This window comes from Canis lupus, chromosome 21, assembly GCF_048164855.1.
Source record: "Canis lupus baileyi chromosome 21, mCanLup2.hap1, whole genome shotgun sequence".
Taxonomy (NCBI): domain Eukaryota; kingdom Metazoa; phylum Chordata; class Mammalia; order Carnivora; family Canidae; genus Canis; species Canis lupus.
The window spans coordinates 2,643,959-2,657,244 of NC_132858.1; the positions used below are offsets into that span (position 1 = coordinate 2,643,959).

At 57.8% G+C, this 13,286-nt stretch overlaps 1 protein-coding gene across 1 annotated transcript; it reads right to left on the minus strand.

Annotated features, from left to right (window-relative positions):
* Window positions 1–181: 181 nt before the first annotated feature.
* On the minus strand, window positions 182–5,498 carry ZFTA (zinc finger translocation associated). The gene is made up of 5 exons (XM_072789613.1): window positions 5,345–5,498; window positions 2,685–3,182; window positions 1,737–2,123; window positions 959–1,507; window positions 182–724 (listed from the first exon to the last, which is right to left on the minus strand). Exons 1-5 carry the CDS (start codon window positions 5,481–5,483, stop codon window positions 270–272), a joined length of 2,028 nt encoding a protein of 675 aa, XP_072645714.1. The 5' UTR covers window positions 5,484–5,498; the 3' UTR covers window positions 182–269.
* Between the last annotated feature and the right edge of the window lie 7,788 nt (window positions 5,499–13,286).

Consider the following 13,286-nt stretch of genomic DNA (forward strand, 5'->3'; position numbering starts at 1 on the left):
AACGTGGGGCCCAGCGCAGGGACGGCCGGGGCTCCGGGGCTCCGGGGCTCCGGGGCTCCGGGGCTGGACCGACCGGCCCAGGGTGCGGTGGGTGGCTCCGGGGCGCCGAGGGGAGGCCGGCGACCCCACCCAGTTCCGATCTCCGCCCGGCCCGGCCAGCGGGGCGGGGGGAGGGGGGGCGGCGGCGGCGGCGGCGGCCAGGGCCGCAGGAAGCGGGGTGTCCCGGCCCGAGGCCGCAGAGCGCAGGGCGGAGCCGCCGCGCGAGCCCGCTACGCCCGACAAACGGCGCCCGCTTTGAGGTCCGCGCCGCCGTCGCGCGGTGCAGGGGCGGGCGGCCCGAAGCCCTCGTGGCCGTAGCAGCGCAGCGCGGCCTCCTCGTAGGCCTCCAGGATGGTCTGGCGCTCCTCGGGCGTGAAGTCCATGGAGAACGGGTGCACCTGCAGGATGTGCCGCTTGATGGTGCTGACCTTGAGCGTGGCCAGCGCGCCCCCGCACACCATGCACACCAGCCCGCGCCGGCTGCCGTCGTAGTCCATCAGGTACTCGCCCCGCCAGCGCGGCTGGTAGTTCCGCCGCTGCTCTCGGCTGCGGGGCGGCGGCGGCGGCGGCGGCGGCGGCGGCAGCGGCGGGAAGGCGAGGCCCCCGGGCTCTGGGCCGTCCTCGTCGTCGTCGTCGTCCTCGGGGGGCCGCTCCGATGGCTCCCCTGGGGAAAGCGGGGCGTCGCCTAGAAGGGGACAAAGGACCGCAATGGAGCGGGCGCAGGACAAGCCGCCCGCGTCTCGGCCCCAGAGCGGCCCAGCGCGCCCCTCCGGTCCCGGCCTCCCCGATCGCCCCTTCGGCCTTCGACTGGCACCGGCCCCCGCCCCCCGGGCGCTCCCCGCCCTCCGTCCCCGCCCGGCCCGGGCCCGGGCCCTGCCCGCGGTCCCGCGCCACCAGCTCTGGCCCTGCGCCGGCTCACCCCACCACTCCTCCTCCTCCTCCTCCTCCTCCTCCCCTCCCCCCTCCTCGGAGGCTGCGGCTGTAGCAGGGGCGGCGGGGTTCCCGGGGGGCTCGGGGCCGGGCAGCCCCAGGGCCGGCAGGTGAGCGGCCTTCTCGCTCCACTCCCGGGCGATGAGGGCCTGGACTGGGCCGCGGAGGCGCGTGGAGCCCGGGTGGCGCTGGCGGATGTGCCGCTGGACGGTGCTCATCTGGAGCGAGGCCAGCGCGCCCCCGCACGCCAAGCACACCAGGCCGCGCCGGCCGCCGTCCAGCTCCACGAGGTACTCGGGCCGCCAGCGCTCCCGGCAGCGGCGGCGGCGGCCCCGCGGAGACCGGCCCGGGACCCCCACCCCCTCGCCCTCCTCCAGCTCCTCCTCCTCTGCGGGCCTGGGCCTCTCAGGGACCCAGACAGCCTCTTCCTTTTTTACGCCTGGGCCTGGGGGACTGAGGTCCCGAGAGGAGAGGGCTCCAGCAGTGGGGGCGGGGTCCAGGCTCTTTCTGGTCAGGTCCTGGGGGACGAGGTCATCGTCTGTTGGGGAAGGGGTGAGGGAGACGGGCTCAGCCTGGTGGCAGGGTTCCCTTACCCACGCGGAGGGGTCCTCACCCCAGCCCCAATCTAGAGGCCCCAGCGGTGTGGGGGTGAGGAGGGGTATCTGTGTGTCTGTGGGTAGGTAGATGGGGATGTGGGTGCATGTAGACAGGAGACCCTCCCGGTTTTGGCCAAAGACCCCACTTTGCAGCCCTAATGGGCCCCGCACCTGCTGGGGACCGAGTGAGCTCAGACAGTATCTCGGGCTGGCCACCCCAGGCTTGCAGCAGGGCACTCCGCTGGGGGCCACTGAGCCCCAAGGAGCTGGGGTGCACCTCGAGCACGTGGGCACGGATGTCGTCCAGGTGCAGGCTGGGCAGTGCCCGGCCACAGGCCATGCACACCAGCCGGTTCCCCCGAGGGTCATAATCCATGAGACACTCAGCCCGGAACCAGTTCTGCAGGGACTCCTTCAGCCTCCGGTCCAGCTGCCGCGCCCCCAGCCCCCTGCTGTCCCCAGCCCTGCGGGAGGCTGAGAGGCCCCGACACCGAGCCCTGGGTGCCACTAGGCCCCCTCGCTGCTGGCATCGGCTGCCCTCATCGGCTGGGGCTTTGCCTGAAAGGGTTGGAGGGAGGTAAGGATCTGAGATGCTGGCCCTCCAAGGAGCCCCCCACCCACCCACTGCCACAGCCAGGTCCTCGACAAGCTGGCCTCTCCCTGGCTCCTGACTGTGTGCCCCCAGCCTCATCTTTGCCCTGCTCCTCCTCTCTCCTCAGGCCTTACCTCCCCCACCTCCTAATCCTCCTACACACAGACCTGAAGCTCCACCCACTCCCCCCCCCCACACACACACCCAGATTCTAGCCCCTTCCCTGGACTTCCCTTTCCAGCACCCTCTACTCCCTGCCTTTCCCCAGCCTATCCCCCCACCCTCCCAGATCCTTCTAAAACCACGGAAGGCCAAAACTATCAGGGGTGTTGCAGACCCCTTTGTCTCACTGTCCCTCCCCCAATACTGTACAGTGACAAGGGCAATAGGCAGACTCTCCCCCCCGCCCCCCAAAAAAAGAGCAATGGCTTACTCCAGAAAATAAGTTAGCTGGCTGAGAAGCCAGGGCTGGCCCCACCTGGCCCCAGCCACCACCCAGGTCCCTGCCTCTCCATGTCCTGTGTTACCTGCACCCTTGGGTGGGCAAGCTTGCAGGCTAGCCCCCTCCTCTTCCTCTTCCTCTTCCTCTTCCTCCTCTTCTTCAGCCCCCTGGGCCCCCAGGCCCTCGGACTCTCCACAGGCCCCCAGCCCCAGGTGGGCATCCCAGCTGTTGCTGATAACTTCCTTCTCTCGGGGACTCCAGTGCAGGGAGTAGGGGTGCTTTTGGCGGATGTGCCGCTTGATGGTGCTGAGCTTGAGAGTGGCCAGGGAGCTGCCGCACACCATGCACACCATGCCGTGCCGGGCAGGGTTGAAGTCCATCAGGTACTCCAGTCGCCAGTGGTCGTGGTAGTAGCGCCGGTGGTCACGGCCGGGGATGCGGCTCTTCCCAGGCCTCGAGGCCCGGGCCTCACAGTGGTCTGAGTATTTCCTGCCTGAAGATGCTGGTCCCCTGACCCTGGAAGAGGGCAGGGGGGCACTCCCCCAGGACCCCAAGGCACCCCCTTCCAGCTGAAGATCTTGCCCTGGGAAGGGGAAAGGGGAGACAGTTTTTCAATGTCCAATACTTAAGAAATGAACCCAGGGCTTGGATTTTGCAGAGAAAGGGAGGTGGGAGAGCCCAGAGTTAAAACACTGGCCCTTTATAAAGCGTGAGGACCCTTTTAAGAGAGGACCGCAAACAAAAGGACGCAAGGCACACTGCTGAGGAAAGAGCTCTGAGTTTTTAAAAAATCAGGTGAAGGCCAAGGAGGAAACCAGCTCTGTATGGCCCCCTTTCTGGCTGAGGGCTGTAAGGGTGAAGCCAGGAGAGCAGCATGCTGGGGCGGTTCCGGCCGAAGCAGAGCGGGCAGCGGAAGAACAAAGGGGGCATCTGTCTGCAACCAGGGCTGCACCCGGGACCCACCCGTCTGAGGCCCCCCACCAGGAGGGCCCCACCCAAACATTTTCTCTCTTTTTCCAACAGTGCCTCAAATGCAGCCTTCTGGGAGTTCCATTTTAGGGGGTGCTAAGCATTGTCAGTTCCCCAAATATAGGCCCTCATGGGAACGATCCCCATGACAAAGCTGTCAACACCTCCAGGGAAAAGGAGTTTCTAGGACCCTGACTTCCCTAGAGTCTGGGAGAGCCTATGACCCTGCAAGAGGATGACAGGAGGGCCACCAGAGTGGCTACTGAAAATTCTGCAGAAGGGAGTGGCCACCACCCACTGGAGCCCATTAAGTCTTTCTGGGGATTTATATTTTGCTCTGGCAGAGAGCCGGCCACTGCCCAGCAATCAAGGGGCAGGCACGGGAGAGGCCCAAGTACAGCACACTAACCCAGTGGTGTTCCCTTTTGCCAAACAGGCACCCCAAGCAGTACCCCCACTTTCCCTGCAGCTTGGACCCTATTTTATTTAGAAAAGAGTTTCCTGGCCACATAAGCTTAATGGACGAGTGTGGTCATGCTCCCACTGGAGAATCTCGGGGTCAGAGAAACAAAAGACAGGACCGGAGAGGGCTCCTGTCACCATTGTGTTTTTTGTTTGTTTTAAGTAGACCCAAAGAAAAAAGCATCAGCTTCAAAGCCAGAGACCTCCGTTCCAGTGTGGGTTCACTGCTAACTTGCTCTGTGATCTCTGATAGGTCATGTGGCTCTCTGGGCCTAAGCCTCTTTGTCTGAGAAGGCACTGGAGAGCTAGCTGGTCTCTAAGCATCCTTCCAGCGCCGGATCTAAGCTAGTCTAAGGTGGGTTGTCCCTTTAAGAGCCAAAAAAAGGGGGAGGAGCTGAGATTCTTTAAAAACAAAAGGGGATGGGGAGTTTCTGGGAGGGGAGCTCGGAGATAAGGGCACAATCTCCCCAGCCCGGCCTGAGCGTCACGGGTCTTAAGGCGGCGACCCTGCGGCAGGGGAATGAAGAAACAGTGTCCTCTGAGAGCGATCGGGGAGGACGGGCTGGCCCCACTGTAGCTGACAAACTGTGGCAAAAAGAAGGGAGGCGATAACGCGCGGACAGGAGTGGGTGTCCGCCTTTGTGAGCGAGCCCATCCCCGTAAAGACTACCCGCGGGTGAAGGTAGTGGTGGGCCCCTCGAGGCGCAAGCCAGGCTCTTTCCTAGAAAGAACGTGGTGGGAGGGGGTGGAAAAGGTTTCCTGTCCGTCAGCAAGGCCACGGGAGGGGAGGGGAGGGGAGGGGAGGGGAGGGGAGGGGAGGAGCAGCCCGACTTAAAGCAGCGGAGTTCCCAGCTCAGCCCCTCGGGCGGGGTGGGGGGAGGCCCCCCCGAAAGGGACCCGCTGTCTGGGCCGACTTTTAAGAGGCAGCCGGATAAGGGAGACCACCTGGGAGTCTGGAAGAGAAAGGGGCGGGGGCGCAGGTCCGAGAGCGCACAGCGCGCGCCCCGTGGCGTCCGGCCCGGCACTTCGGGGGCCCCACTCCGGCCTGGCCTCTAAGGCGGGGGCCGCGGGGCCCTTTAAGGGGGAGGGAATCCGCCCGAGCCCCGCGGGCGGACCCCGGGAGCTGGGCGGGGGGCTCCCCCGCCGGCCCTGCAGCCACGATCCGCGCCCGCCAGGTGGCGCCCCCGGCCGCCCTGCCCGCGTCCCCCCCTTTGTTCGGCGGCGGAGAGGGGCCCGGAGCCCGGAGCCCGGAGCCGCAGCGCTCCCCTCCCCCATGCCGGGGCCCCCGCCCGAGCCGCCGGCCCCAGCTCTTACCGCCGTCGTCCTCCTCGGGTTCCGCGCCGCCGCTCGATCCGGCGGGCGGCAGCCGTCGGCCCCGTGCCGAGGCCGCTGCTGGCCCGGGGCCGCCCCTGCCGCCGCCGCTCCGGCTCCGGTGGTCCCCGCCGGGCTCCATGCGCTGCGCTGCGGAGCGGGGCCCCGGGGCGGCGGGGCGCGGGGCCGCGGGGCCGGCGGCGGCCCGCGCGGGGCGCTCGGTGCTCGGGGCCCCGGGGCGCGGGGCGCATGCACGGGGCGGCCGGCCGCACGGACGGCTGGCTGCTCGCTCGGCGGCGCGGGCTGGACCGGGGTGGGGACTCCTGTCTGGGGCCCCTGGGGCTCCTTTAAGGGCTCCTGGGTAAATTTAAAGGGGCCGCGCGCTATTTCTTCCTGCCAGCTCGCGGGGGGCTGGGGGGAGAGGCGGGAGGCGACGAGCTGGCCCGAGGCTCCGCAGCCGGCGCCCGCCCCGGACGTTGGGAGCTCAGACCTCGCCGCGCTCGCGGGCCCGCGCCGCCGCCTCCGGGGCTCGGGTCGCGGCTCCCGAAGGGTCGCCGAGGTGGCGAGGGGCGCCCGCGTACGCCGCGACGCGCTTCCACCCGGGCTCGGCTCGCAGCCACTGCCCCCTCGGGGCATCTCAGCGCCCGGCGCCCGCTGGGGACCGCCTGGTGGGAGGCCCGGGTCCCCGCCGGGGCTGCCTCCCCCCGCGCGAGCTGGGCGCGGGCCCCAGGGCCGGCGCGACTGGCAGGGGCCCCAGATGGCCGCGGCCCCGCGCGGAGGGTGGAGCCGCGGGGGCGGCCGCGCCCCTCCCGCGGGAGCCGCCCGGGAGCGCCGGGAGTTCGGGCTCCGCCACTGGCGAGGCGGACGGGCGCAGCTCCCCGGGGCGGCCGGGGGCGGGGGCGGGGGCCGGGAAGAGCGACGCGCGGCAGACGGAGAAGTCGGCGGTGCCGGGGCCCGACGCTGCGGGACGGAGGGGGCCCCGGCCTGGGAGCGGGGAGGAGAGGGCGTGTGCGCCGCGGGGACTCAGGCCCCGGCCCCCGAGAGGCCTGCGAGTGCCAGGCGAGGCCCTAGACGCGGCCCCGGAACCCCCCCCACCCCCACCCCCACCCCCACCCCGCGCCCGGCCGCGGGGGGCGAAGAACCCCGACCCGGGCAGGGTGTCGGGCACCTGGGGACGCGCGCCCCCGCGGCCGCGCAGCGCTGGGGCGGACCCGGGACGCGCCAGGGGCCCCCATCCCCCGGGCAGCGGGGACAAGGGTCCCGGAGAAGCAGCCGAGGGCGCGGCAGCCCGAGTCCTGGGTCCTGCCGCGGGGCCGGCTGGAGGAGCAGGTGCTCGCTTTGCCTGTGGCCGGTCGCCCACAACAAAGGCGATTCCTAGAGATCCAAATTACAGGGTGCGGAGGCCATGCAGGGGCTTATTATCCAGAAGTGGGTTTTACGCCCTGCGCCGGGGAGGTGCTCGGCGACCCGCTGCAGAGGTCGCCCCTGACACGTTCGCTCACCCACCCGACGCCTGCCGTAGCCAACACGCTCGTGGGCGCTGGGCGGTGAACGAGACACACAAGACTGATACTGTTTATGACTTAACAGGCACCGGCGGCTTATAAAAAGGAAACAATTCCAGCCCTTCGGGAGCCATGGGAAATATTGAATTACTTGGAACACAGGAAGCCTATCCCTTACGTGTTAGTGAAACGCGGCCCAGAACTAAAATTTCTCAAGTGCCTAAAGGTGCCTGTCACCATCTCGAGATGTCCCCACTATGACCTGCGAGGGAGATCACCTTGGGTAAACTGAGTCTCGGCCCTCCAGCTCTGTTCTCTGCACCGCTGGCCTTGCTTTCAGGGAGGAGCTGCACTCCCTTCAGCCCCTCGGGACTGGGGCCCTGGTGCTGATGGAGTGCCAGGCGGTGTCATGAGATGGGGGGATTCCTTGAGTTCATAATGTCCTTCGCTTGTGCTGAGCCCAGGGCCACAAAGGGAAAATGAGATACAGACCTGACCTTCAAATGCCCCCAGGTGTGAGTTTTAAAACATTACAAAGGTAACGCACCATCAGGGCTGGCCACTGTGGGACACTTTGCTGCATGTCCTGCCAGTTCTCTCTCTACGTGTATAAATAGGGTAAAATTTTTAAAAGATTTTATTTTTAAATAATCTCTACACCCAACATAGGGCTCGAACTCGCAACCCCCAGATCAAGAGTTGCTCTACCCATGAGCCAGCCAGGCGCCCCTAAGCAGGATCATTTTATTTGTTACCCGAAGAAAGGTATCAAAGCCACCTGGAGCTGTGTTTTAATGTGTGGTGCTTCTCTCCTTGCTCACATCCTGCATGGCTCCAGAAACAGCTCCAAGCTCTGTAGTCCTGAAGCGTTTTCACCCACTGATCCTCATAGCCACCCTATGAAGATAAAGCTTTGCTGTCATCACCTAAAAAAATTACCTAACACAGCCAGGGAGGGGGCGGGGGTGTTTCATCCACCCCTCCTAGCAGATCTTCCTCTACTGGGTCTTGCAGCATGCAGAAACAATGCTAACCAGAAAAAAAAAAAAAAAAAAAAAAAAAAAGAAAAAAAAAAAAAAACAATGCTAACCAGGACTACATTGTGGCCTTGCATGGGCCCTATGGACTTTTTGCCTCCATGGGTATCTTCTTCTATTTAAAAAAATAATAATAATAATTAATAGATTTTTGTGGACCCTACAAACGTCTTTATTTTCTCTGATGTGAGAAAAAATAATGCCTCTTCTTTGACCCTTGAATATCACTTTTCTCTTCCATGAGCCCCTATAGACATTGTGGGTTCGAGGCAGTGTGTCCTCAGTGCCTAAGGGTTAACCAGGCTTGATTGCAACACAGAATGATGAGAGCCAAGAGAGAGGCCACCCAAACTGAGAAGACTTCTAAGGAAGATAATGAGTCAAGCCTTGAAAAACTAGAACGTGTTGCTGGGAGGAGAAATGAGCTAGGACTTTCCTAGCGAAGGCCAGGGAAGTGCCCCGTGAAGGAGGGTTTCTGGTGGAAGAGGCAGAAGAGGACACAGGGCCAGGGCCTTGGGTGCCACACTGAGAGTCTGCATCTGTGCAGAAGGCGTAAAGAGTACCTGGAGCCAGTGTGCAAGGCATTCTGGAAGCAGCCCTGAGAACGCGAATGAGGGAGCCTGGATAGAAAAAGATGGGACGCTGTCAAGCAGTCCACACCTGCAGTAGGATCTTCTGATCTTATTACGACAGCCAGCCGCGGCAGGGCCAGGGCCAGTGGAGAGGAGGCAAAAGATTCAAACAGGGCCATAGCACAGTGCGTGCATCTTCCCTGCACGCAAGGGGGCCACTGGGGGGCGAAATGCCACCTGTGCCCTCAGCTGAGTCATGCACCCTGGTGTCTGCCAGGACAGGATACCTCTTCTCACCAAGGCGCAATTTATTAGTCAAGCATGCACCTGAAAGCTGTGTCTGCTCAGAGGGGGCCTCTTTCCCCAATTCACTAGCCCAAAGGGGGCCCTTTTAACTGATTTTTAACAAAGCCCCCTTAGAGGCTAGCCGCTGTCCTAGATCAAGCCAACAAGGGGGTAAAATCCACAGACGTGTGGCAGGATTCAACGTGCTGATCAGAGAAGGGCCAGGTGAACCCCCATGCATCTGGTTCAGGGATATAAAAGGAAACAGATTTGGAGGGTGGAGACAGAATGAGGTCTGGTAAAAGATAAACTGAGGCATATTAACATTTTAGGGATTTATTTGCACAAAATCGATTCAAATGGGGCAGCGCCAGACCAGAAGTGGTTAGAAGCACTCTGTCAACAGGAGCTGGGGATAAACTTTAATAGAGAAGAGGCGGAAGCAAAGTAAGGAAATTATTGATTGGCTATAGCTTGAACCTAGTTGGCTGTTTGCAATTGGTTGTCCTTAGGTCTCACTTTAGTGACCTTGACATATTTACAGGCTTAGATTTTGGTTTGCTTACGTAGGCGCAAGGGGGTGAGACTGTCTGATGTGCTGATGGCTGCAAACAGGGGTGTTAAGATCTCAGAGAGAACTTGATGCACCCGAGAGGTGATAATGCTGACAATGAGTAGGATAACACCAAGAGGCTAAAGTATACTCTTACCCAGGGCCCCCATGAACTAAACCAACTGGTACCATGTAAATCAAAGAAGACACCTGATGAGGTGACCCTTTCTTGCTAGATAGCTTGTTTGTTCATTTCTTGTATTTGAGTTTCTACAAAATCAGACGTGTTGATCCAGGTACAGTCAGTAGAAAGTTTTTGCTATAGCACAGACATATCCTTTTTCAGCCAGCAAGTAATCTAAAGCAATTCTACTATCTAAAACCATCTCAGCAAGAGAGTCTAGGGACTTTTGTTATCCAACCATGGCCTTAGCAGTACACTTGGCATTGGTTACCAAAGGTTAAGGTTAAGTTTTTAATCATATTTGTTCATACTAATTTCAGGTGAAGGAAGAAAGGACCATCCAAATGACACCTATCCAGAGGGATACATCTGTTGGTAAACTTCTTTTTGGTCAATAGTATAAATTCAAGGGAGTCGACCAATGTTGAGTTTCTGAGGTACTAGAAAGGGTCAATGGAACAGTAAATATAGCAACAGCACATTGCTGTCAAGACAATGAGTTGGCCAAGCGTAGAGGCCTTTGCCAAAACCTCCATATACCAAACCTCCCTCCTAGGGCTCCCTCATAAGGATTAGCATGTATGAACCCATTCAGTGGTATAGAGGTGTTAGCACGACTCAAATACTGTATTATCACATATTGAAAGACCACCTAAGCATATGGGCCTGACAGCAAGCCTGCAAACAGTCTGATTAACACTGGCTGCTCTGCAGGGCTCCTGGATGGCTCAGTTGGTTAAGCAGCTAAGCATCTGCCTTTAACTCAACTCAGGTCATGATTCCTAAGGTCCTAGGAGTCATCTCAGCAGGGAGTCTGCTTCTCCCTCTCCCTCTGCCTCTCCCACCAGCTTCTGTGCTTTCTCTCTCCCTCTCTCCCTCTCTCTCTCTCTAATAAATAAATAAAATATTTAAAAAAAAAGAAAGAAAGAAAGAAAGAAAGAAAGAAAGAAAGAAAGAAAGAAAGAAAGAAAGAAAGAAAAAGGGACACCTGGATGGCTCAGCAGTTGAGCATCTGCTTTTGGCCCAGGACGTGATCCTGGAGTCTTGGAATCGAGTCCTGCATCAGGCTCCCTGCAGGAAGCCTGCTTCTCCCTCTGCCTGTGTCTCTGCCTCTCCCTGTGTCTTTCATGAGTAAAAAAAAAAAGTCTTCAAAGGAAGGAAGGAAGGAAGGAAGGAAGGAAGGAAGGAAGGAAGGAAGGAAGGAAGGAAGGGCAGACCACAAGCTGCTCTGTAATGTCATTTTTTTTTTAACGGATCTCATTTTCCCATCCCAGGGTTAGGTTAAGTTGAGGCAAAGAATGGGAGTCTATGGATTTAGCATTTCAGCTTTATAAAAGGGGACTGTGGAAAACTTAGTCATACAGTAGCATTTGGGATGTCAGCGAAATTACTTGTAGGGTGAATTAAGGGGGCTCTCCCTTTACATCCTGATTTTGGCACAGCATGACTAACCCAACAGTTAGTGAAGTTTCCTGTAGTAGTATTATTTACGAAATCCTAATTACAATGTTGTCTTCCCAGGCATTAATGAGAGAAAAGCAAATAGTAGGTAAATAAAAGATAAGGGACACCCGGGTGGCTCAGTGGTCGAGCGCCTGCCTTCGGCCCAGGGCGTGATCAGAGTCCCAGGATCGATTCCCACGTCGGGCTCCTGCATGGAGCTTGCTTCTCTCTCTGCCTGTGGCTCTGTCTCTCTGTCTCTCTGTCTCTCTCTTTCTCTCTGTCTCTCATGAATAAATAAATAAAATCCTAAAAAATAGAGATAAATATTCCATACTGGAGATGAAGATCTTGATCCGTGATCTTAAGAGAGCTGTCTGCCTCAAGATGTTGCTGCTTCTCAAGAGGAATCTCACTGATCTTTTTTTTTTTTTTTAAGAGTTTTTATTTATTTATTCATGAGAGAAAGAAAGAGAGAAAGAGACACGGGCAGAGGGAGAAGTAGGCTCCCCACAGGGAGCCCGATGCAGGATTCCATCTTAGGCTTCCCGGGATCACAACCTGAGCCAAAGGCAGACACTCAACCGCTGAACCACGTAGGCGTCCCAGGAGCCCTTTTCAACTAGGAGATGTGGAACCAAGGTTCAAATCCCTGAAGTTTGGCTGCCACCTGGGTAGTGAGGAGAACCTGGTGTGGCCCCTTCCAAGAAGGTTCATTTGCAGTCTTTCTTAGGTGTTCTTTCCAGAAGATCCATTCTCCAGGTTCTAAGATGTGGGAGGTTTGCCATCTATAGGAGGATCACAGAAAGCTTCCTTTACCTGGTGGAGATTCACTTTGGCATGATGCATTAAAGCTTTACAGGGATCCCTGGGTGGCACAGCAGTTTGGCGCCTGCCTTTGGGCCAGGGCGCGATCCTGGAGACCCAGGATCGAATCCCACGTCGGGCTCCCGGTGCATGGAGCCTGCTTCTCCCTCTGCCTATGTCTCTGCCTCTCTCTCTCTCTGTGTGACTATCATAAAAAAAATTAATTAATTAATTAATTAATTAATTAATTAAAGCTTTACAATACGGAGTCATATCAGAATTTATGAATACAGGAGACACACACACATACAGGAGACACACATATCAGAATTTATGAATACAGGGGTTCTAGCACCAAAGGCATGGGGCTTTCTGTTACTATTTCCATTATAAGGCATTACGTTATGCTTTCCCATAGATATTGATCTAATTGTCATCAAAGCCAATGGCACAACTTTTGGCCGTGGCAATCCATTTGATTTTGTTGATTTTGGTAGATTTAGTTTTAAGTAACCATTTGTCCATTCAAATTTACCAGATGACTGAGGATGATAAGGACAATGGTAATGCCATTGTGTCAGCAGGGCCTTGTTTAATTCTTTAGTTATTTACCCAGTGAAATGGGTTCCCCTATCACAGGAACTCTCTCTTTGGATACCCCATAAGGAATTATGTTTTCTTTTTTTTTTAATATTTTATTTATTCATTTGAGAGAGGGATAGAGAGAGCCAGAGAACACAAGTGAGGGGAATGGCAGAGGGCGAGGGAGAAGTAGATGCCCCCCCGAGCAGGGAGCCCGATGCAAGGCTCAAACCCACATCCCTGGGTTCATGACCTGAGCCAAATGCAGACACTCAACCAAGTGAGCCACCCAGGCACCCCGGAAATATATTTTCTAAAAGTTTCGGGATCCCTGGGTGGCGCAGCGGTTTAGCGCCTGCCTTTGGCCCAGGGCACGATCCTGGAGACCCGGGATCGAATCCCATGTCGGGGTCCCGGTGCATGGAGCCTGCTTCTCCCTCTGCCTGTGTCTCTGCCTCTCTTTCTCTCTCTCTGTGACTATCATAAATAAATAAAAAAAAATTAAAAAAAAAATAAAAATAAAAGTTTCTTAGTCATGGTTGTGGTGTCAGCTGTTCTACATGGGAAGATTTCAAACCATCCAAAAACACACAAACAATTACAAGAACATATTGATAACCCATTGCAGGGGGCAATTGAATGAAATCCATTTGTAAGTCTTAACATGGCCCAGTAGGTTGTGGGAATGCTCCATCTATTACCTTAATGGTCTTTCCAGAGTTATGGGTTTGACAAATCAGCCAAAAAACTGACTAACCAATTTCATAACCAAAATGGTAAACCAATTAGGCAACATTGGAGCAGTTACCCCACCAATACTTATTGTAATTTGGATTATTTTATCTGTGCCTACATTCTGTTGCAGAATGTAGGGCTTTTAGTAATGACAATCAAAAAGAACCTGGCAGGGACGCCTGGGTGGCTCAGCGGTTGAGTGTCTGCCTTTGGCTCAGGGCATGATCCCGGAGTCCTGGGATCAA

What these genes read in the sequence shown, in the direction of transcription:
- ZFTA (XM_072789613.1), bottom strand. Translation starts at nt 5,483, where the DNA reads ATGGAGCCCGGCGGGGACCACCGGAGCCGGAGCGGCGGCGGCAGGGGC. An exon ending in ACCCGAGGAGGACGACGGCG is followed by an intron (nt 3,183 to 5,344) that starts GTAAGAGCTGGG and finishes TCCCCTTCCCAG; the next exon opens with GGCAAGATCTTCAGCTGGAA. An exon ending in TTGCCCACCCAAGGGTGCAG is followed by an intron (nt 2,124 to 2,684) that starts GTAACACAGGAC and finishes CAACCCTTTCAG; the next exon opens with GCAAAGCCCCAGCCGATGAG.